Source organism: Chanodichthys erythropterus, chromosome 7 (genome assembly GCF_024489055.1).
Source record: "Chanodichthys erythropterus isolate Z2021 chromosome 7, ASM2448905v1, whole genome shotgun sequence".
Classification (NCBI taxonomy): domain Eukaryota; kingdom Metazoa; phylum Chordata; class Actinopteri; order Cypriniformes; family Xenocyprididae; genus Chanodichthys; species Chanodichthys erythropterus.
In genome coordinates, this window is record NC_090227.1 from 25,778,764 (window position 1) to 25,802,140 (window position 23,377).

At 38.2% G+C, this 23,377-nt stretch overlaps 1 protein-coding gene across 1 annotated transcript in view; it reads right to left on the bottom strand.

The window, feature by feature from the left end:
• Positions 1 to 23,377, bottom strand: part of LOC137022913 (kielin/chordin-like protein) — a 99,840-nt gene that overhangs the window by 48,666 nt on the left and 27,797 nt on the right. The window contains exons 5-11 of the mRNA XM_067389382.1: positions 21,284 to 21,449; positions 15,536 to 15,612; positions 15,329 to 15,425; positions 15,076 to 15,158; positions 5,677 to 5,770; positions 5,481 to 5,554; positions 5,198 to 5,377 (exon numbers count right to left, since the gene is read on the bottom strand). Of these exons, the coding sequence (XP_067245483.1) occupies positions 5,198 to 5,377; positions 5,481 to 5,554; positions 5,677 to 5,770; positions 15,076 to 15,158; positions 15,329 to 15,425; positions 15,536 to 15,612; positions 21,284 to 21,449 (771 nt within the window). The remainder of the gene's footprint in view (positions 1 to 5,197; positions 5,378 to 5,480; positions 5,555 to 5,676; positions 5,771 to 15,075; positions 15,159 to 15,328; positions 15,426 to 15,535; positions 15,613 to 21,283; positions 21,450 to 23,377) is intronic.

Below are 23,377 nucleotides of genomic sequence, written 5' to 3' on the forward strand. Positions count from 1 at the left end.
AATATAGTTCCAAGCCATATCGGCCTAGAATATTTCAACTTTTCCTTTTCCGTTGGTCTTAGTACACAATGTAACTACGGAAGAGTCAATAGACAGTTTTGGATAGGAAAAATATCGAAACTCTTTGGTCATTTTTGAGCGAGATGCTAACGGTCTAATCAGATTCAATGAACTATGCTAAGCTATGCTAAAAGTGGTACCACCAGAACCGGAGATCGGATGAATGGATTCGAAAACGGTAAAACTCAACTGTTTAACTCTAGGGGAGTTGGAAAATGAGCCTATTTTCAAATAAAGTGGAGTGTTTCTTTATCTTTAAACTTTAACAGAAAATGACCAAAAGCACCATTGATGTGTTTCGAAGTAAATGCACCTTCTTTTTGGTTAACGTTAAGGATAATGCATTACAAGCAATGTGTGTTATGTACAGTGCTGTTGTTTACTAAAATGGAATATATTAAAAAATTATTATCCAACAAACGTGAAATAAAGTAAAATATAAATATTACATGATAAATTTAAAGTAAAAAAAAAACAAAACAAAAAATAAATTAGAAACAATTGAAAATTAGAAATGTAGTCTTGTTGTCTGGCTATCACCAGACCAAGCTCAATTTAAAGGTGCCATCGAATTGAAAATTGAATTTACATCGGCATAGTTGAATAACAAGTGTTCAGTACATGGAAATGACATACAGTGAGTCTCAAACTCCATTGTTTCCTCCTTCTTATATAAATCTCATTTGTTTGAGCGAATCTCAACATAACACCGACTGTGACGCAACAGTCGGGATCATTAATATGTACGCCCCCAATATTTGCATATGCCAGCCCATGTTCAAGGCATTAGACAAGGGCAGGCAGTATTAACGTCTGGATCTGTGCACAGCTGAATCATCAGACTAGGTAAGCAAGCAAGGACAATAGCGAAAAATGGCAGATGGAGCGATAATAACTGACATGATCCATGATATCATGATATTTTTAGTGATATTTGTAAATTGTCTTTCTAAATGTTTCGTTAGCATGTTGCTAATGTACTGTTAAATGTGGTTAAAGTTACCATTGTTTCTTACTGTATTCACGGAGACAAGAGTGCCATCGCTATTTTCATTTTTAAACACTTGCAGTTTGTATAATGCATAAACACAACTTCATTCTTTATAAATCTCTCCAACAGTGTGTAATGTTAGCTTTAGCCACGAAGCACAGCCTCAAACTCATTCAGAATCAAATGTAAACATCCAAATAAATACTATACTTAACGTCGACTAACCATGTTCCGTACACAACGATGTTCCGTACAGATGAGCTTTTACTGCTGATCGTTGAATACATACTTCCAGGTCATACATAAACTATATATCTATGTCATCTTCATTTCTTCCTCTTTCACCCCCGATCAAGACAGAGACGCCCCTGCCTTTTGTTCCCGTGGGATTTTACTAAGTTTGCACGGTGCGCCCACTTCGCTTTAAAATGGACGGTGGGCAAGCTACACGTCAGACTGCAGCTTGTGTGGGGAGACAACTAGAGCAGCGAAAATGTACATTTCGACTTAATTTGTGCTTATCACAGTATTACAGTCTTTATGAAATAAATATTGTATTATCACATATTGTTAAATATATTGCCTTTTGTTAAATAAATGCTTTGAACTGGGAAATTTTAAACGTCAGTCGCGGACGATGACAGCTTGGCGCCACTCTCAGCCTGAGACAGGCAAAGACGCGCATCCTGATCATTTATGTTTGGAAGTTTTCACATTGGTTAATCATTAAATTTTATTTAAATCAATGCAAATTGTTTGTTCTTCATTCTCTTCAGAAATACGTGGTAACGTTATATTCACTAATGTTTCACAAGTTTCATGCTTAACTCACATGCCGTTATTAATAGAAGACAGAATCAAAGCAACTCCTCTAGCTTATTAAAGTAATTAACTTACATTTTAACCAAATAAAATGGTATTCGCCTGTCTAATTCATTTAAATTATGTTTTCTTCAGTTAAAATAAATAAACAACACACAATTGATCAGTTAAATGTCTATTTTCGCCATTGAAATCAAGTTATACACTCTGTGCGGAACATCATTATAAGCCTGTACAGAACACCGTTAACCTTTAACATCTTCCGTACATAGGCGAAGGAGGTACTTTCCCCACTTTTCTCTAATACTATTTGTTGAAAAGACATCAATCAAAGTTTGAACTGTACAATAGGTATTCCCCCAGGCAATGAGCACACAAACTTGCTTGTCTGGCTCTCAACAACAGGGGAGTGGTCTCTGACGTGTGGTGAAGGGCGAAAAGTGTACGGAACATGGTTAGTCTACGTTAAGCGATTAGACATGCTGCATGATGAACACTTTGTAAAGATCAATTTTTGAGGGTATATTAGCTGTCGGAACTTTGTTTATGCTGTTCAAGGCAAGCGCGAGCTCCGTGGGCTGGGAGCATGAGAATTTAAAGGGGCCGCAGCCTGAATCGGCGCATTTATAATGATGCCCCAAAATAAATGCCCCAGTTAAAAAAATTAATTAAAAAAAATCTATGGGGTATTTTGAACTGAAACTTCACAGACACATTCAGGGGACACCTTAGACTTATATTACATCTTGTAAAAAAACGTTCGATGGCACATTTAAAATTGAACATTGGTCTGGAGAGTCTGTATGTATTTTCTAGCGCACAAGAGGTGTGATCAACGAGCATTATTCACGCAATTGGATAGTCCTTCAACCAATCAGATCAACAATCCGGGTGACTTTCTTTGCAGAGCGACGCGAAAACTCCAGACAGGTTTAGTGTGGCTGTTTCTCAATATGCATTCTTCAGCGATCTTACCAAAGTCCCTTTAAGACAAGTCATTTTACTCGGCGGACATCTTTGAAATGCCTCTCGGGCATCCTGGGCGTCATGCAGCTCCTATCTCTTTGCATGGGGAAACATCAAATTCTCCAAAACTGTTCGCCAACCTTATGATTAAATTTCATATATCAAATCTCCAATGAAATCTGACAACAACTGTCTCATAAATGTTTTTTCCAAACTCTCAAATCATGACAAAAAACTGTATTTTTCAGGCTGGATCAAGCTAATGCGCATGCGCAAACCTAAATGCGAGTCTCTTGTGCCTCATTTCGAAGGCGCGCGTCAGTGCTTCTAACAGCCGCTGCAGTGACGCGATGACTTTACCTGTCGGCGATTGGTTCTTATTTAGAAGGCTCCATTCAAAACAATAGAAGTGACACGTCTTGTGTTATTTGATCTTACGTCCTTGTGTTCTTGCTCTACGTCATCATCGACCGTCGAAGTACAGTCAAAGTCCCTTTAAGACAAGTCATTTCACTCGGTGGCCATCTTTGAAACGCCTCTCGGGAATCCTGGGCATCATGCAATCTCTTTGAATGGGGAAACATCAAATTCTCCAAAACTGTTTGCCAACCTTACGATTAAATTTCATATTTGAAATCACCAATGAAATCTAACAACAACCGGCTCATAAATTTAGTTTCTAAACGCTTGAATCATGACAAAAAAAAATAAAATTTTTAGGCTGGATCAAGCCAATCCGCATGCGCAGACCTAAATGCGCATCTGAGTGTTTCTATAGAAACCGGTGATTCTAACGGCTGCTGAAGTGACGCGATGACTTTACCAGTCAGCGATTGGCTCTTATTTAGAAGGCGGGACTTATTCCGCCATATTGCGCGTTACACTTTCTCCCATTCAAAAGAATACGAGTGACATGTCTTGTGTTATTCTATGGTCTTTGGCACAGTAGCTACAGTTCCAATCCGGTTGTTAAGTCTGACGTCACGCGGCAGCGCTTCCGGGTCCTAACGCTCTATCTCATACCACAAGAAAACAACAAATGGTGCTAATATACATACACGATGTGGTGGAATACTACAAAAAATATATAATTATAACCTTTATCTCCATACCAAAATTCCTGATCGCCAGACAATGATTCATCTTTTATGAATCGTTAAAATATTAATATCTGTGACGCTGTAAGCACGGAGACTGTTGTGTAGACTGTAAGTATTTAAAATGTTTAACTTTTTAAAATGATTGATGTTTAAAATTAATAAATAGCGCTCATAAACGGCCGTCGATGGCATTCTCAAGTAAAACGAGTCAAGGCTTGGACCCGGAAACGGCGTTCCTTACGTCATGACTTAACAAGCGGATAGAGGGTATGCATCGACGTCTCTTTCCCGCCGAAAGCGCGCTCCCTCAGCTGGACTGAGTGGCAAAAGAACCTGCTGCATGACTGGATTTAACAGGGGAAACTGCGAAAACACGAGTAAAACTAACGAATTACACTAAAGGTTGGAATTAAATGTGTTCCTTACAACTTGTCAAATAAACCTAACCCATGGATATTGACATGCAGCCAGGAATCGTGTTTCCTGACATTTATGTGTGCCTGATTTCGACGGCGGGGAGACACATAAAGCAAATCTGCCTGTAAATATTTTATATAACTACAATATAGGTAGGTTTAAATCCGCGTAATCACTTATATCAATGTTATATCGTCATATTGTCCAGCCCTAAAACTTGTATAGTTTTATAGTATAGCTTTTGTCAGTGTTGTCTAGTAGTCTTGGCAATTAAACTCAAATAAAACAAACTGAAGTTAAAGTATTATTAAAACTGAAATAAAAATTAATAATGCTAAAATAGTGTATAAATATTTATAAAATAACACTTGTTGTGTAATAAAATTACATTTTGTTGTAATGAGTGAAGAAACATGTTACTTTGTGGATTTGCAACATAACACTTGTTTCAATTTCTAAATTTTTTTTTTTTTTTTTTTACAATTTTTGCAAACCTACATTCAGGCGTACATTTTACAGACAACGATATAAGTAACACTAATTAAGTGGTGGTATGCAACTATAAAATTATTACTTTCAGTAATAAGTAATAACAATGTAAAACAACAAGCACATTACATTTACAGTAGTGTGTGAGGGGAAAAAAAGAGTAAAAGAGAGCAGGAAAATGTATCAGACAGTCCAAAAGTCACTAATACGAGCATTTTCATAATATAAAATATACATTTCTTTTAAATAATAATTACAATATTCTAATGTACAATGCCTATTTGTAACTTTGCAGTCGATGAATCCAAACAAGGACAAAACAGAAATGCAGATTATCATCTCACAGCCTTACATTGCACACACAGCGTCTGCAGGGGTCACGGGGGGGTTGAAAAGAGAGGCCATTTAGGACAACTTCCCCCTTAAAGATACAGCGGGAACAATCTCTGCAGCAGGAGCCAAACGGTGGCTTCACACCATCTTGACACGTCTGAGGACACTGTTGCACGTTTACACACGACTGTTTCCCACCCTGATGAGCAAAATACAAAACACAGCACAGTTAGATGCAAACTATAGGGTAATTTCATCCACTAACATGTAATACATTATGCGTGTAAGTGATAGAGAAGCACCTGACATGTACAGGTCTGGCAGCCATCAACGGTGCTGAAGGAGCCTTTGTACGGCCGACCGACCACATCACATACTGCAAAGGACACAATAAAGCACACAAATTACTGTGCAAGTAAGCAGTTCCAGAACCATTGGAGTCACATAGAAATGATAGAGCTATAATTAAAGAGTTCAAATGTGCTTGTGAGCATGTACCAGAGCAGGTAGGGCAGCACTCCCCACGTCTCCTGTAGGGGTTGGGACACGGGGTGTTTGGACACTGAATGGGATTACACGACACCTGACTGTTCTGCAAATAAACACATTCATTCCAGTTTAACATGTTAAAGGATTAGTTCACTTTCAAATAAAATTTTCCTGATAATTTACTCACCGCCATGTCATCCAAGATGTTCATGTCTTTCTTTCTTCAGTCGAAGAAAAATTAAGGTTTTTGATGAAAACATTCCAGGATTATTCTCCTTATAGTGGACTTCAATGGTCTCCAAAAGGTTAAAGGTCAAATTTACAGTTTCAGTGCAGCTTCAAAGGGCTTTAAACGATACCAGACGAGGAATAAGGGTCTTATCTAGAAAAATGATTGGTCATTTTAAAAAAAATAATTAAATGTATATGCTTCATATAAACAAATGATCACCTTCCAAGTGGTTCTGCCAAAACCGCACTTTCGCATTCTTCAAAAAATCCTACGCCTATGTCCTATGCCTTCTTTCCTATTCAACTTACGTAACGAACGCAGCGCCAGTTCCGTTTTTTCTGTAACTAGAATAGGGAAGGGTAGGACATACGTAAGCTTTTTGAATAATACGAAAGTGCGGTTTTGGCAGAACCACTTGGAAGGCAATCATTTGTTTATATAAAGCATATACATTTACATTTTTTTCGAAAATGACCAATCGTTTTGCTAGATAAGAGCCTTATTGCTCGTCTGGTATCATTTAAAGCCCTTTGAAGCTGCACTGAAACTGTAATTTTGACCTTCAACCGTTTGGGGTCCATTGAAATCCACTATATGGAGAAAAATCCTGGAATGTTTTCATCAAAAACCTTAATTTCTTTTAGACTGAAGAAATAAGGACATGAACATCTTGGATGACATGGGGGTGAGTACATTTTTTGGAAATTTTAATTTGAAAGTGAAATAATCCTTTAAAAGCTGTTTAGTTGGGCAAATTACATGACATGTTTAAAATTCAGCACTTAGTCATTTTTTGTACTTTAGTAAATTATTTGGTACTGTAAAACTAAACAGCACAAAGCTATGTACATGAATGTAAACGTAATAGTGTTAAAGGGGACCTATAATGCCCCTTTTACAAGATGTAAAAGATTAGATTTCAGATAAACATGAACTTTGTATTCATCAAATAATCCTGAAAAAAAATATTGTACACAAATATTTTGTACAATTGTACACATTAAATGTTTCTTGAGCAGCAGATCAGCATATTAGAATGATTTCTGAAGGATCATGTGACACTGAAGACTGGAGTAATGATACTGAAAATTCAGCTTTGCCATCACAGGAATAAATTACTTTGTGAAATATATTCAAATAGAAAACAGTTATTTTAAATTGTAATAATATTTCACAATATTACTGTTTTTACTGTATTTTTAATTAAATAAATGTAGCCTTAGTGAGCAGACGAAACTTAAAAAACATTAAAAATCTTAGTGGTTCCAAACTTTTGGACTGTACTGTAAGTCTCTGGTGTCCCCAGGAAGTGTATGTGAAGTTTCAGCTCATAATACCCCACAGATCATTTATTATATCTTGTCAAATTTCCCCCTATTTAGGTGTGAGCAAAAACACGACGTTTTTGTGTGTCCCTTTAAATGCAAATGAGCTGCTGCTTCCGGTCGCTTTCCAGAAGAGGGCGGAGCTTTAACTGCTTACACTTCGGTTGCTCAACAACAACAAAGCTGGAGAATCTCACACAGCCAAAATGACGATTGTTAGTAATGGTGTTCAGCCTTACATTGTTCAAACTGGAGTCAAACACTGAAGGAGAGACTCAAGATGAAGTTACAACTTTTAGAATGCAACCGTACATTTCTGGATACATTTATGGAGTTGATTCTACTTATCGACTAGCATGTGCCGTCATGTTAATATTTTGTGCAAATCCACCTCCATTTGTAAAGCAGTCCAGTGTAAAATGACGGCATGGCAACAACACTCTTCTACAATAATCTACCTCTTCTCTAAAGCAGCCCATTATGGCCTAACCCCCTTTGTTCTGTGTTCTCTAGGGCAGGGTTTATGTAAATTTTAGGGTTAGTGATGTCACTAACCAGAGAAGAAGCTCGTTGTAGTCCCTACCAGCCATTGTTGTAGTCCTTACATAGAGAATTTTTTAAAAGAACATGTCTCCCTTTGCAATGAACTTGCAAACATTGTAATTTTGCAGACGTTTTTTATACTCAAACAGCAACATTAAACACTAACTAAAGTGAAAAAAGTGAACCACCCCTTTAAGTATATCATTGATATACTATTACAGTTTTTAAGATTTTGAATTAGATTTTATTTTTATATTTATGTATCTATGTTTTTACTTTATATTTAGAAAAGTATAGTTAAAGTAATTTTGTTGTATTTTTGTCATTTTATCTTCTTTCTTTTTTTTAAATTATGCCTATATATAGTATAACATGTATATGTTCTATTTCAGTTTAATTTTTGTTTGGTCTGAGTATTATTAAAGACTGTTTATTTTGGATATTCCTTCGTCATGCGCATTCTCTACAACACCCACCTGACATAGTTTTTATTCACTTTTATTCATTAGTTTTAGTTTATTTCAGTTGTTTTATTACAAAACTGTTTTTATCGTTTCAGTTTTAGTTAAGTATAATAACCCAGAAACATGCATAACACAATTCATGTAACATTTGCGATATAAAATAGCATTTGGTCACCTTTTTATTATAGAAACTTTTTATAAACAGAAATTTTTGAAGTCTCTTGTTTGACCCCTGTAAGAAAATTTACACTGTGTCCGCATATGCATGATTTACCATTACATTCAAATATTTCGCTGAAAAACTTAACATACATTCACCATTTTTATCTGCAAAACTTAATCTTTGAAATGTCTTTTGCTATTTCAGTTTGACCACTGAAACTTATTTAACATTTACACTCAACTATTAAAAGTCTGTATGCGTTAGTTTATACTTGAACCTATTTTTGTGAGCATGTTTTTTTACAGGGTTTGTGGTACAGTTTTTTTTTTAAATTCAATTTCAATTTCAATTTAAAAATATAGCTGCAAGCAGCAATTCGGGGCCAAGCCCCAGAAGGGGCAGTAGCGCAATACGGAGCAGGAAGAGCAAAAACAGCAGAAATTGAATGTACATGCTAAACAGCTCGTTCAGAAGGACAGGTGGAAATGAAATGAAAATTAATAGAAGTTCAGAGAATGAACACGGAATGAACTAAAAACACTTGTATCTCATTCAAGAGGAATAAAGATTAGTACAATGCTTATTTGGATAAAAAAGGTATCAAAATGACTCATTACACACAATTGTATAAAGGCACCCCACACGGGATTCGAACCCACAACCTCCGGGTCCAATGTCCATTTCTCAACTCATTGCGCCACTGTGCAGGTGAATGTTTGCACACCTGCAGAAGTTCATTAGTTCATGTGAAAATGAACTCAAAATGAAGAATTTTTATAAAACTGCACTGAATGTTATATTTAATAACTACTTTAGATCATTCTGCAGCTCATCATGCTGTAGCGCAATACAGAGCAGGAAGAGGAAAAACAGCAGAAAATGAACAAACATGAAACAGCTGGTTCAGAATTACGGCCGAAAATGAACTCAGAACTTATGTACATAAGCTTAGATGAAAATGAACACAGCATGAAACAAAAAGCATTTATTTCTAATCCAAGAGGCAGTAAAGGAATCAAAACACACTATTTCATAAAACCGCTCCACCTGGGATTCGAACCCACTATCTTGGGGTGCAGAGCTCATCAGGTAACTGGCTTTACACATTGAGCTACTTGAGGATGCACATTCAACAATCTGTGGAAGAGAACTTTTAGTGTAAGAAAGAATTTACAAAAAAGCATTACTTAGAATGCTAACCATATTAGCATGCTAAGCTAACTTAATGCTAATGAAGCTCATGGTTAACTTGATAGCTGAAGAGCCACATTAAAGAGAATGACAACTGGTTAGCATGCTAAGCAATTAGCATGCTAAGCTAACTAGCATAAGACAACAAACACAAGCAAGGTCACATTCAGAGATGAATATCTTGGGAATGGTAGCGAATATCAAAAATCCATTCAGTCATTTCTGTGCGGCTCGGTCCAAAGATCACCTGAGCTGATTTTGGACAAAATTGGACAAAAATTGTAGGAGGAGTAGTGAAAAAATGGAATACTGTACTTTTCAAAATGGCCACTACTGTACTGGGTGGAGTCTTAATGTAAGATATTGAATGTGATCAGTATGAAGAGAGGAATCAGTTGTATTGACATTCATTTTTCTGGAACAAAGGGTTCAAAAGTTATAACCTTTACAAAAGTGAATATTTGAACTGGTGGTGGCGCTATAGACTTAGTCCTAGATACTCCAAAGTTGGTCAAATTACTTTTAATTACTATCACTACAAGCATGCCAAATTTGAATTACGAATTTGGACATAAAGGAATTGCATGTGATAGCTTCAGATTAGACCAGTTTTAGGCAGAATGCCTAGAACAGACACAAGTTCTGCATCTTTTCCTGCCACAGTACCTCATGCGGTCTGGGCATGTGTCACACTGAGTTTCGAACCCACGATGCAGAGCATTCGGGATCCGTGGCGTAACACATTGAGCTAATCAGCCATGCAAGTTCATCAGTATGCTAAGCAGAGGTTTCAGTGTGAGAAAGAGTTCACAAAAAAAAAAGCTTCATAGCATGTTAACCATATTAGTATGCAAAGTTATTTAATGCCAACTAAGTTTTGGTTAACCTGTTGACTGAAGACCACATTAGAAAGAATAGCAATAGTTTAGCATGCTAAGCAATTACTGTGCTAAGCTAACTAGTATAAGACAACAAACACAAGCAAGGTCACATTCAGAGATGAATATCTTGGGAATGGTAGCGAATATCAAAAATCCGTTCAGTCATTTCTGTGCGGCTCGGTCCAAAGATCATCTGAGCTGATTTTGGACAAAATTGACCAAAATTTGTGGGAGGAGTAGCGAAAAAACTGTTTTTGATTTAATTCAATATGGCAGACAGGTACATTTAAGGAAAATGACAAATGACACATTGTCGGAATCGGCATAAGCCAGGGAATAAAATGACATAAAGCAGACAAATTTTGGATAATGTTTTCAAAAGTTATAAGCAATTTTGCAAAAATCATTATATCTGTGGAACACTAGGTGGCGCTGTGCTGAAACTTCTCATGTACCTTCAGGACACTCTGATGGTCATATGTACCAAATTTTGTGATGATATGTCAAATTGTTTAAAAGTTATTGCAATTTATGACAAAATTCAAAATGGCGGACACGTGGTTCATCCGATGTTGACGAATTCGATATCCTCGGATTCGGCATGGCACAGGGAATCCATAGACACCAAGATCTTGATTTTCTAATAAAGTGTTCAAAAGTTATTGGCCAAAATAGCCATTTTTCAGATCTCATGACCTGTAGGTGGCGCTGTTCCCAAATTTGGCATGGAACCTCAGATCATGGTCTTGATCAAGTGTACCAATTTTAGTTTTGATTGCTCAAAGTTTGGCCGAGATACAGCCTCTATAGCAATTTTGGGTCAACCTTGTTAACTTCGTGACATCATAACTTTTGAACAAAGATGAATAAAAAAAATCTGTTCAGTCATTTCTGTGCGGCTCAGACCAAAGATCACTTGATCAAAGTTTGGACAAAATTGGACAAATTTTGAAGGAGGAGTAGCGAAAAAACGGAATACTGTACTTTTCAAAATGGCCACTACTGTACTGGGTGGAGACTTAATGTAAGATATTGAATGTGATCAGTATGAAGAGAGGAATCAGTTGTATTGACATTCATTTTTCTGGAACAAAGGGTTCAAAAGTTATAACCTTTACAAAAGTGAATATTTGAACTGGTGGTGGCGCTATAGACTTAGTCCTAGATACTCCAAAGTTGGTCAAATTACTTTTAATTACTATCACTACAAGCATGCCAAATTTGATAATTTTCCTTCTTATGGTTCATTGATTACCATACAGGGGGAAGAAGAATAACTACGAATTTGGACATAAAGGAATTGCATGTGATAGCTTCAGATTAGACCAGTTTTAGGCAGAATGCCTAGAACAGACACAAGTTCTGCATCTTTTCCTGCCACAGTACCTCATGCGGTCTGGGCATGTGTCACACTGAGTTTCGAACCCACGATGCAGAGCATTCGGGATCCATGGCGTAACACATTGAGCTAATCAGCCATGCAAGTTCATCAGTATGCTAAGCAGAGGTTTCAGTGTGAGAAAGAGTTCACAAAAAAAAAGCTTCATAGCATGTTAACCATATTAGTATGCAAAGTTATTTAATGCCAACTAAGTTTTGGTTAACCTGTTGACTGAAGACCACATTAGAAAGAATAGCAATAGTTTAGCATGCTAAGCAATTACTGTGCTAAGCTAACTAGTATAAGACAACAAACACAAGCAAGGTCACATTCAGAGATGAATATCTTGGGAATGGTAGCGAATATCAAAAATCCGTTCAGTCATTTCTGTGCGGCTCGGTCCAAAGATCATCTGAGCTGATTTTGGACAAAATTGACCAAAATTTGTGGGAGGAGTAGCGAAAAAACTGTTTTTGATTTAATTCAATATGGCAGACAGGTACATTTAAGGAAAATGACAAATGACACATTGTCGGAATCGGCATAAGCCAGGGAATAAAATGACATAAAGCAGACAAATTTTGGATAATGTTTTCAAAAGTTATAAGCAATTTTGCAAAAATCATTATATCTGTGGAACACTAGGTGGCGCTGTGCTGAAACTTCTCATGTACCTTCAGGACACTCTGATGGTCATATGTACCAAATTTTGTGATGATATGTCAAATTGTTTAAAAGTTATTGCAATTTATGACAAAATTCAAAATGGCGGACACGTGGTTCATCCGATGTTGACGAATTCGATATCCTCGGATTCCGGCATGGCACAGGGAATCCATAGACACCAAGATCTTGATTTTCTAATAAAGTGTTCAAAAGTTATTGGCCAAAATAGCCATTTTTCAGATCTCATGACCTGTAGGTGGCGCTGTTCCCAAATTTGGCATGGAACCTCAGATCATGGTCTTGATCAAGTGTACCAATTTTAGTTTTGATTGCTCAAAGTTTGGCCGAGATACAGCCTCTATAGCAATTTTGGGTAAACCTTGTTAACTTCGTGACATCATAACTTTTGAACAAAGATGAATAAAAAAATCTGTTCAGTCATTTCTGTGCGGCTCAGACCAAAGATCACTTGATCAAAGTTTGGACAAAATTGGACAAATTTTGAAGGAGGAGTAGCGAAAAAACGGAATACTGTACTTTTCAAAATGGCCACTACTGTACTGGGTGGAGACTTAATGTAAAGATATTGAATGTGATCAGTATGAAGAGAGGAATCAGTTGTATTGACATTCATTTTTCTGGAACAAAGGGTTCAAAAGTTATAACCTTTACAAAAGTGAATATTTGAACTGGTGGTGGCGCTATAGACTTAGTCCTAGATACTCCAAAGTTGGTCAAATTACTTTTAATTACTATCACTACAAGCATGCCAAATTTGATAATTTTCCTTCTTATGGTTCATTGATTACCATACAGGGGGAAGAAGAATAACTACGAATTTGGACATAAAGGAATTGCATGTGATAGCTTCAGATTAGACCAGTTTTAGGCAGAATGCCTAGAACAGACACAAGTTCTGCATCTTTTCCTGCCACAGTACCTCATGCCGGTCTGGGCATGTGTCACACTGAGTTTCGAACCCACGATGCAGAGCATTCGGGATCCATGGCGTAACACATTGAGCTAATCAGCCATGCAAGTTCATCAGTATGCTAAGCAGAGGTTTCAGTGTGAGAAAGAGTTCACAAAAAAAAAAAAGCTTCATAGCATGTTAACCATATTAGTATGCAAAGTTATTTAATGCCAACTAAGTTTTGGTTAAACTGTTGACTGAAGACCACATTAGAAAGAATAGCAATAGTTTAGCATGCTAAGCAATTACTGTGCTAAGCTAACTAGCATAAGACAACAAACACAAGCAAGGTCACATTCAGAGATGAATATCTCGGAAATGGTAGTGAATATCAAAAATCTGTTCAGTCATTTCTGTGCGGCTCGGTCCAAAGATCATCTGAGCTGATTTTGGACAAAATTGACCAAAATTTGTAAGAGGAGTAGCGAAAAAACTGTTTTTCATTTACTTCAATATGGCAGACAGGTACATTTAAGGAAAATGGCAAATGATACATTGTCGGAATCGGCATAAGCCAGGGAATAAAATGACATGAAGCATACACATTTTGGAAAGTGTTTTCAAAAGTTATAAGCGTTTTTGAAATAATCATTACATCTGTGGAACAGTAGGTGGCGCTGTGCTGAAACTTCTCAGGTACCTTCACGACCTTCTAAAGGTCATACATACCAATTTTTGTGAAGATATGTCAAATTGTTTAAAAGATATCGCAATTTATGACAAAATTCAAAATGGCGGACACGTGATACATCCAATATTGAATCGGTATCGTCGGATTCGGCATGATCCAAGGAATCCATAGACACCAAGATCTTGATTTTCTGACAAACTGTTCAAAAGTTATTGGCCAAAATAGCCATTTTTCATATCTCATGACCTGTAGGTGGCGCTGTTCCCAAGTTTGGCATAGACCCTCAGACCATGGTTCTGATGAAGCGTACCAATTTTTGTTTCGATTGCTCAAAGTTTGGCCGAGATACAGCCTCTATACTAATTTCGGGTCGACCTCGTTAACTTCGTGACATCATAACCTTTGAACAAAGATGAATAAAAAAAATCTGTTCAGTCATTTCTGTGCGGCTCAGTCCAAAGATAATCTGATCAAAGATTGGACAAAATTGGACAAATTTTGAAGGAGGAGAAGCGAAAAAACAAATACTGTACTTTTCAAAATGGCCGCTACTGTAATGGGTGGAGACTTAATGTAAGAAGTTGAATAGCATCAGCATGAAGAGACGAATCAGATGAACTAAATTTAATTTTTCTATGACAAACAGTTCAAATGTTAAAACCGTTAGAATGTTGAAATTTTGAACTGGTGGTGGCGCTATAGAGTTGGTTCTAGAGACTCCAAATTTGGTCCAATCACTATTCATGAGCATCTCTACAACTGTGCCAAATTTCATCATTTTCTCATGTTCCGTTGATAGGGCTGCCATAGACTCCCATTCGGGAGGAAGAATAATAATAATAAAAGGGAAAACGTACAATTACAATAGGGGCTACAGCCCATTCGGGGCTTGGCCCCTAATTATATTTCATTCCCACAAGGTGGGCAAACACACACACATACACACAAGTAGACTCACAGAGCATTTGCAGTTGAGGCAAGGGTTTGATCTTGACACAAATACATCACCGTTCTCATAAATTTGACCATGGTGTTCACATTCTAAAGATAAACACAAAGAAAAAACAATACACCATGTGAGGCAAATGCAAGATGTATTTTAGGAGAACTTTGTTAATACAATATTTTATTAATATGGCACTCATTCATTGGTATATATGAAAGTAGAGTGTGGGTATTTATGTGCATGTATAGAGATGCATTGTGGGTACTTGTTTGGCAGTCACGGCAGCATGATCTCTTAGGAACAGACGGTTCCTCGCAAGACTGTGATGGGCATGGATTCACATCACATTCTACTCTTTCTCGCTATAGAAGAAACACACACACCAAAAACAATGTCAAAATGGCACAATAGATGCCAGTGCATGAGAAGCACATGAGTGAAGATCAAAGACTAAATCTTTTAGATTTCCTACCTTACATGTACACCGGTTGCAGTCGTCTGGGCTGAAGACATCACCGTTTTTGTAGATATTGCCATGAAAGCTGCATTCTGCAATCAGAGACATACACAAAAATGATACCCCTATGAGACTTCCTGAGATAATCATGTGAGATGAACTACTGCAGGTAAGTGTGTGCCTGCAGCATAATTCCTGCCCACATCAGATCGAATCTTATCAACATGTCTATAGGTATTCATGAGAGACTGCACCAGACATCTGATGTCTGAAAATGAGTTTTAACAACAGTTCAAAGAGTTCTCGTGTAATGTGGGGTTTAAAAGTTTGAGACCAAACTCAAATTCCCGTCATTCAAAATCTAATTTTAAGATGTATATAAACAGGACTAAGGATTCTGATCAATGAAAAACAAAGACACTATATTGACGTAAAGTGAAGAAGAAAAATGCAACATTCTATTAATCAAATAAACAAATTAGTGACATTATGTGACAATTTTGTACAGATGGTGAGATGTTCTTGTTTTGATTAAAGCAAAAGATGCTTTAATATTATTTTCACAATAATGTTCTGTTTGAGTTTGTTCTCGGTCTTTGCTTTTCCTGCCAGCCTGAGTTGTTTATTAGTTTCTACGGATTCGTCATTCTGTTCAGCAGAGTGTCATTTTCTTTGTTTGTCTCTTGTATTGAAGTTCCTGTGTTTCTGATAGTTGTCTGGTCTCGTCAATATTTAACGGTTGTTGCTTTGCCTACATCTTCGTTACTCTATGTGGATTTGTAATTAAAGACTTTTGACTTTCATCATCCTCGTCATATGTGCTAGACTATTGTTTCTGACTATTATCATTAATGCATCATCAATACATATTTCAATATATATGCCAATATATATATATACAGTTCATGCATAATCATTAGGCATGTTGTGATCATTTTTTTTTTTTTTTCATTAAAGGGTCATGAAACCCCCCTGTTTTACCCTGGTCGTTCACACCTCTGAGTTTCAAAAAGTCTGTGAAAATGGGCATGTAAAGCTCTGGAAAAGTGGAAGTGTAGAGGGGGGGAAGAGGGGAGAGAACAACCAATGAAGCACAGACATAGAACATACTCATTATACAGAATAATGAATAGGATATATGAGCACGGAGAAAATGACAACAAACTCCCAAGCACAAGGGAGAAATGTGAAAGAATATTTAATAGGGCTAATAATAGGCTAGGCTACTTTGATTACATTTACATTGTCTTTTGTTAGAATAATCGTGTCGTCACGTTCAGATAGGCTACACCACTGTATCAGTGTCCAGTTTGCACATATAATTTATTTGAAGAAGACTTGATGAAATATGTGTGCATAACTGTCACGGTTCATGGGTTCACTACTCGCCCTCGTGTGGACACATAACTATGCATACATATGCATAACTGTGCATAACTAATGTTTGGTGCAGGAGAATGTGTGAAATAAAAGCTTTAAACACGGATACTTTATTCTGTATCAGCTATGAGCCATGTGGCTAGTGTTATTAAACTCATCGCGGAGCTCCGCGCTGAAACCGAGCATATGCGCGCTCCGCGTCTATATCATAATAACAGTCGTATTTTTCATGTGTTCGTATTCAAACTCCAGTTCTGACTGCATCGCGAGCAAAATACAAACAACACACATGCTGTGCTGAGGGAAACAGCCTACAGCTTAGGTATGAACGCAGCTAGAGCAGAATGAACAGCACTTTTGTGACATTTTTTAATTCTCCGCTGTAATACGATCTCACGCGAACATATTTTCCATTTGTGCTGGTAGAATACAGCAAAACAATCCACATGCACACAAACCTCTGAGCTCTGGTCGCGTCGCAGGAAAACATTGCGTTGTAGCACTGAGGAAACGAACACCAACGATATGTCTCTGAATGACAAGAGACAGAGGCGAGAGAAGTGATACTTCCTCGTGCCTAATAGCGCAATTATAATCTTTTGTATACTACAGCGCAGTGATAGGATTGAATGAGCTTTATGTCATGAATATATATGCAGAGAATCTACGTCAGCATGTTTGAAAGTACACGATGACGTCATATTTTGTGACGTTGCTCCGACTCAGCTTTTCAAACAGGAAGACAGAAATCGCTCTGAAAAATGCAAAAATAATTATTTTTCACTTAAGAATAACATTAAAGAGTACCTTTAGTGTTTCCAATGATGTGCATCTTATACTTATACATATCTGTTTACATCTCAAAAAAAGTGTTTTGGGGTTTCATGACCCTTTAATAAGCGATAAATTGCCAGCAGGCTGTGAAGCCACCGGAAGTGTTTGAGTGGTCATCTTAAAATTCCCTACTAACAGAAGGCCTCGTTGACTTAGACTTACCACCAAAAAATTGACCTAAAATCACCCGACTTTCAGTGAATCAGTCATAAATGAATAGTTTTTAAGATATATGAAGAGTTTGGTTCCAAAACGCGATAAACGCCATTTAAAAAAAAAAAATTAGTTTCTGCCAAAATCAGTATTGTATCTGGTCGGTATTGAAAAGTAATTTATTAATTTTGCGCAAAATGCGATATCCATCGTGTTATTCTGTCATGTTTTCTCCCTTTCTTTCCAAAACGCGACAAACACCAGTCTCCTTTTTCTGCAGAACGCGATATATCCGCTCAACCAATCACAGAGCACCATTCCACGCACAGTAAACATTAACAAAACGACCCTTTGAATTAATTTTTGGAGCGACGGCTGAATGTATTTTTAGTAAAATGCCTGTATATAAGATAAATATTGGCAAAGTTTAGACTCTTTCATATATGTGAATCAACTTACTTTGTTGTGTATTTTCAATTTGAAAAATAACTTTTATATTGATGGATTTATTTTTGAAAATGATGGATTTTTAAATTGATGGATTTATTTTTGAAAAAAAAAGTGTCATGGATGTATTGGATTTTGGGGAAAAAATAATACGTTTTTATAAAAAACTTTTTAAAATCAAAATGTAGATTTGAATTTTTAATGTTTTTATAACCAAAAGAAGCCATGTGATAGTTTGAAACACAAAATAGTGGTTTTCAACTTACCACTTTCTTGGTAAAGAAAACACCTTTTTACTTAATTAATCGTATTGGAGTTATTGTGTTTTGGAACCAAACTCTTCATATGTATGTACATTAATTGATATTTAGAATGTTATCTGTAATGTTTATGGTCTTTTTGGGCAGGATAAGTGATATATATAAATCATTAAGATGGGTGTGTCTACTGCACACTGCCGACACAGGTAACTGAACAGTGAATGTGATTTCACCAAGTACAGCATGTTCCTGGATCAACATCTTTGTAACCTTGCAACCAGGGTTAGGTGCTTCAACATCAATGTTATTCACCTATCTTTCCCCTCTGATTTTAGTGATAAGTTATGGGTAGGATTCGGTTTAGGGGTAGGAATAGGGTTAAGACTACATTTTTGGACAGGAATGTTGTTCCAGGATCAACAAAATATGTTTTACTTGCATGTCTTACTTGGCAAAATCACAGTGACTGTAACAGAACTAACACAAAATAGATTTCTTTATGTACGTAATTATGCAGGACATATTAAGCATGAACATATCGTCACCTTGGAAGCTTGTGTTGTTGTAAGAATGTACAGGGAGTCTTTAGATATAAAAAAGCTGACTCATTAGGTAATGTTTTCTCATTAAAATTATATGATTTCCTATTGATTCAATAGAATGTAAGGGAAATACTAGGGAATACCAATATAGCGGCATGGTGGGTTCACTTTTTTATGAGGTCATGAGCAATCCAGTCATATCAGTGGATTTAACTCACACTGATAAGTCAGCTTATTAAATGCCCATGAGAAAGATGCAATGCTATAGAAATTTTAAAATTAAAGTGTGTCCATTGGACAGTTAAATGCTCATTGGGGCAGCAGAAGCACCAAGAGGAGAAGAAGAAGAAGAAGAAGAAGAAGAAGAAAACACGCATGTTAATGGCAAAAGTCTTTAAAGAGTTTCTGGTGGTTTCAAACTTAATTCTTCACCTTAATTCTTAGTCTCGAGTACCACTATTTTCCAGAACTGCAAACTACCTGGAGTCTCCAGAAGTACAAGATGTCAGGTTCTCAGAGGCATTGCTAAGGCAAGGAATCCTGAAACATGATCCCCCACTTAATAGGAATCACACAATGAAGTATCATGAAATACATGAAGACTGTTTTTTTTTTTTTTTTTTTAAGGTTTTATAGACAGATAGGTTAAGAGGGACTCTTGATGATGAAGTCATGGTGTGAGGTGCTATTAACAATGAGCAAGACAGACCTTTCAGGGTGGGAGATGGACTTAAAATGAACACCCAAAACTTACTGCCAGACTCTGGAAGATACATTTTTTCAAACTGTGGTACAAGAGGATGTGATGCTGGTCTTTCAAGAGTCACTCTCAACCTATCTGTCTATGAAGCCTTCAAAAAAAATCAGCCTTCATGTATTTCAGAATGCTTCAGCTTGTAATTCTAATTAAGTGGGGTTTTTTTTCAGGATTCCTTGCCTTAGCAAAGTCTTTGAGAACCTGACACCTTGTACTTCTGGAGACTCCAAGTAGGTTGCAGTTCTGGAAAATGGTGGCACTGGAGACTAAATGGTTCCTGATGGTTTCACACCTAATTCTTCACCTTAATTCACCTAATTCTTCATCTTAATTCTTAAAGGGATAGTTCACCCTAAAATGAAAATTCTTTCATCATTTACTCACCCTTATGTTGTTCCAAATCTCTATGAGTTTCATCTTCTGCTGAACACAAAAGAAGATATTTTAAAGAATGTTGGTAACCAGACATTTGACAGTAGCCATTGGCTTCCATAGTATTTTTTTCCTACTATGGAAGTCAATGGTCACCAACATTCTTCAAAATATCTTCTTTTGTGTTCAGCAGAAGATGAAACTCATAGAGATTTGGAACAACATAAGGGTGAGTAAATGATGAAAGAATTTTCATTTTAATCCCTTTTCTTCTCAGCCTTATTTTTGTGACCCTGCTGAGCATTTCTTGTCTAATGGCCACACCTCAATTTTGCAATTTCTATAGTACTGAGAAGGATCTCATGGGCATTTAATAGTTTTTGACTTTTCACTGTAAGTTAAATCTCTTTTTTGGCTCATTAAGAAAATCTGCTTTATAATTACACACATCTGAATATAAGGCGTTTTTTACTTCCAGCCCTCATTAACAATTATATATAATTTACAAATGATTATATACAAAATTAATGGTAGTTATTGAGATTGATGTGGTTTGGAATTGGTAAAATGTGCTTGGAAAAAAATATGATCAGAAAATCATATTACATATAATTATGCACGCACTGAATATTAGTTTTACAGGGGTGCACCAGTGCAAATCATTTTTGAACCTGTCATAACAAATAGATGCAGAGAGATTAAAGATCTGCAGATTATTTTTATACTGCTACAAACCTACATACCCACAAATATACAAAAAACACTCACACCCCACTTTCCAAGTGATTACAGGACTTTAGGTAAAACCACTCTCCTTGAAGAATAAACAAACTGAGAAGGAAGTTATTGTGTGTGGTTAATTATGTTAAATATTTGGTATGCATGAACATTTCTCTGATCTATGGTTTGATGATTGGCTTGCTGATTAAAGTAGATTAGATGGTTAATGAGTATGATGTAATTAATTATCTTGTATTTTGATTCGTAATGATGATCTAATGGATGTTACACAACTCACCACTTAAGCGGTTACACTGAACTTGTCCATTAGTGCAGGAACAGCTGGTACGGCTGTCAGAAGACCAGCGATACCCCTCATCCAACTGACGTCCTTCATAAACACACTTTTGTTTCGTATGATCACATGTTTGCAAGTGATCAATCCTCGCCTGCAGGTCAGGGTTCTACATACACAGAGAATTGATTAAAAAAAGAGTGTATAATATGACTTGGTTGTATACTTATTCTGCTTGTCACCCTTACAAAAAGTACCATGGTAAAATGATGGTGTCAGTCACACTTTGGTTCAGTGCTATTTTAGTATTATTTATATATTATTATAGTTTTTTTTTTATTATTTTTATATTTCCTAGTGCTAGGGCATGGGGGTAGAAATCTCGCCTAGGGTGCCAAAAAGGCTAGAAACGGCCCTGCTTCACAGTTGGACTATTGTAATGCTTTGTACATGTGTTTGAACAAATCTTATGATCGATTACAAATTGTACAGAATGCAGCTGCTAGGCTTTTGACTAGGTCCGACAGGAGGTCGCACATTACTCCTGTGCTTAAAGGGATAGTTCACCCAAAAATGAAAATTCTGTCATCATTTACTCACCCTCTGGTTGTTCCAAACCTGTTTACATTTCGTTGTTCTGTTGAACACAAAGGAAGATATTTTGAAGAATGTGGGAAAGTGAACAGTTATGGGGCACTGTGGCGAGGGGGGCGTGGTTTAGCGGGGTCTGCGGCAGGAGGGAGTGTCTGGGGATGTGCGGTGATTGAACGGGTTGAATGTAAATCACGAACACCTGTTTCTCGTTCCAGTAACTGGCGTGGAGACAGGATAAAACGCCAGGAGAAGCAGGAGCGTGGGAGAGAGAGAGGGACTGCTGACAGTCGGACTAAGTGAGCTGTGCTCGTGTCGTGGAGTGAAGCCCGTCCTTGGATGTGGAATTATTGAGTGTGCGTTGCACCGTCTTTTTGTTTATGTGTTGGATATTTTTTCTCTGGTGAGAATAAAGACTGTCAGCAGCCCTAAAGCCGATTCCTGTCCTCTTCCTTCCCATTACACAAAGAACCTTCGTTACACTGGTGCCGAAACCCGGGAAGGAAGACGGAAGCCGCCGCCATGCAGGCATCCCCCGCCGCTGGAAAGCCGTTTGCGGACATCATTGCATCCCTCGCGGTCCTGCATCAAGAACAACATCGGGCCCTGATGGATCTTCGGAGTGACCAGGAACGCCGCTTCGAGCGATCATCCAGGGCCAGCACGAGGACCGCGAGAGGTTCCGGAGCTGGATAGAGCCGGGAGGTTCCCACGGCGACCAGCGCGGCAGCTGCTGGCCCCTTCCAGCTGCCACTGCAGAAGATGGGCCCGCAAGATGACCCGGAGGCCTTCCTGGACCTGTTCGAAAAGGCTGCTGAGGTCTCAGGTTGGCCCCGGGACCAGTGGCCCATGCGGCTCGTCCCGCTGCTCTCGGGCGAGTCGCAGGTGGCAGCACAGCAGCTGCCCGTCCAGAACCTCCTGGTCTTCAACGACCTCAAGAGGGCCATCCTGCAGCGGGTCGGCCGCTCCCCCGAGCAGCACCGTCAGCGCTTCCGGTCTCTGGAGCTGGGGGAGGCGGGCCGACCCTTCGTGTTGGCCCAACAGCTCCGGGACTCGTGCCGCAAATGGCTGATGGCCGACGGAGGCGACGCGGAGCAAATGATCGATCGCGTGGTGCTGGAACAGTTCACCACTCGGCTCCCAAAGAAGACCGCCGAGTGGGTCCAGTGCCACCGGCCCACGTCGCTGGATTCGGCCATCCATTTGGCGGAGGACCACTTGGTGGCGTGCCCAGGGGTCGGCGAATCCCTGCCATCTGTCTCTCTCTCTCCCTCTCTTCTTCCCCTCTCTCTCTCTAAACCTGTCCCTCTACCTAGGTCCCGTCCGCCCGGCCCGCCTCGTGTTCCGCCCCGGGGGCGGGGTGGAACGGATTCTCGGCAGTTCGTGGCGCCAAGAGCCCCGCCCAGGGGGGCGGGACTGGCCACCGCCGGGCTGGACCCCGCGCCTGCTTCTCCCCTCTCTCCACGCCAATCATTCGGCCCGTTCTCCGCCACTGGAGCGGCGGGC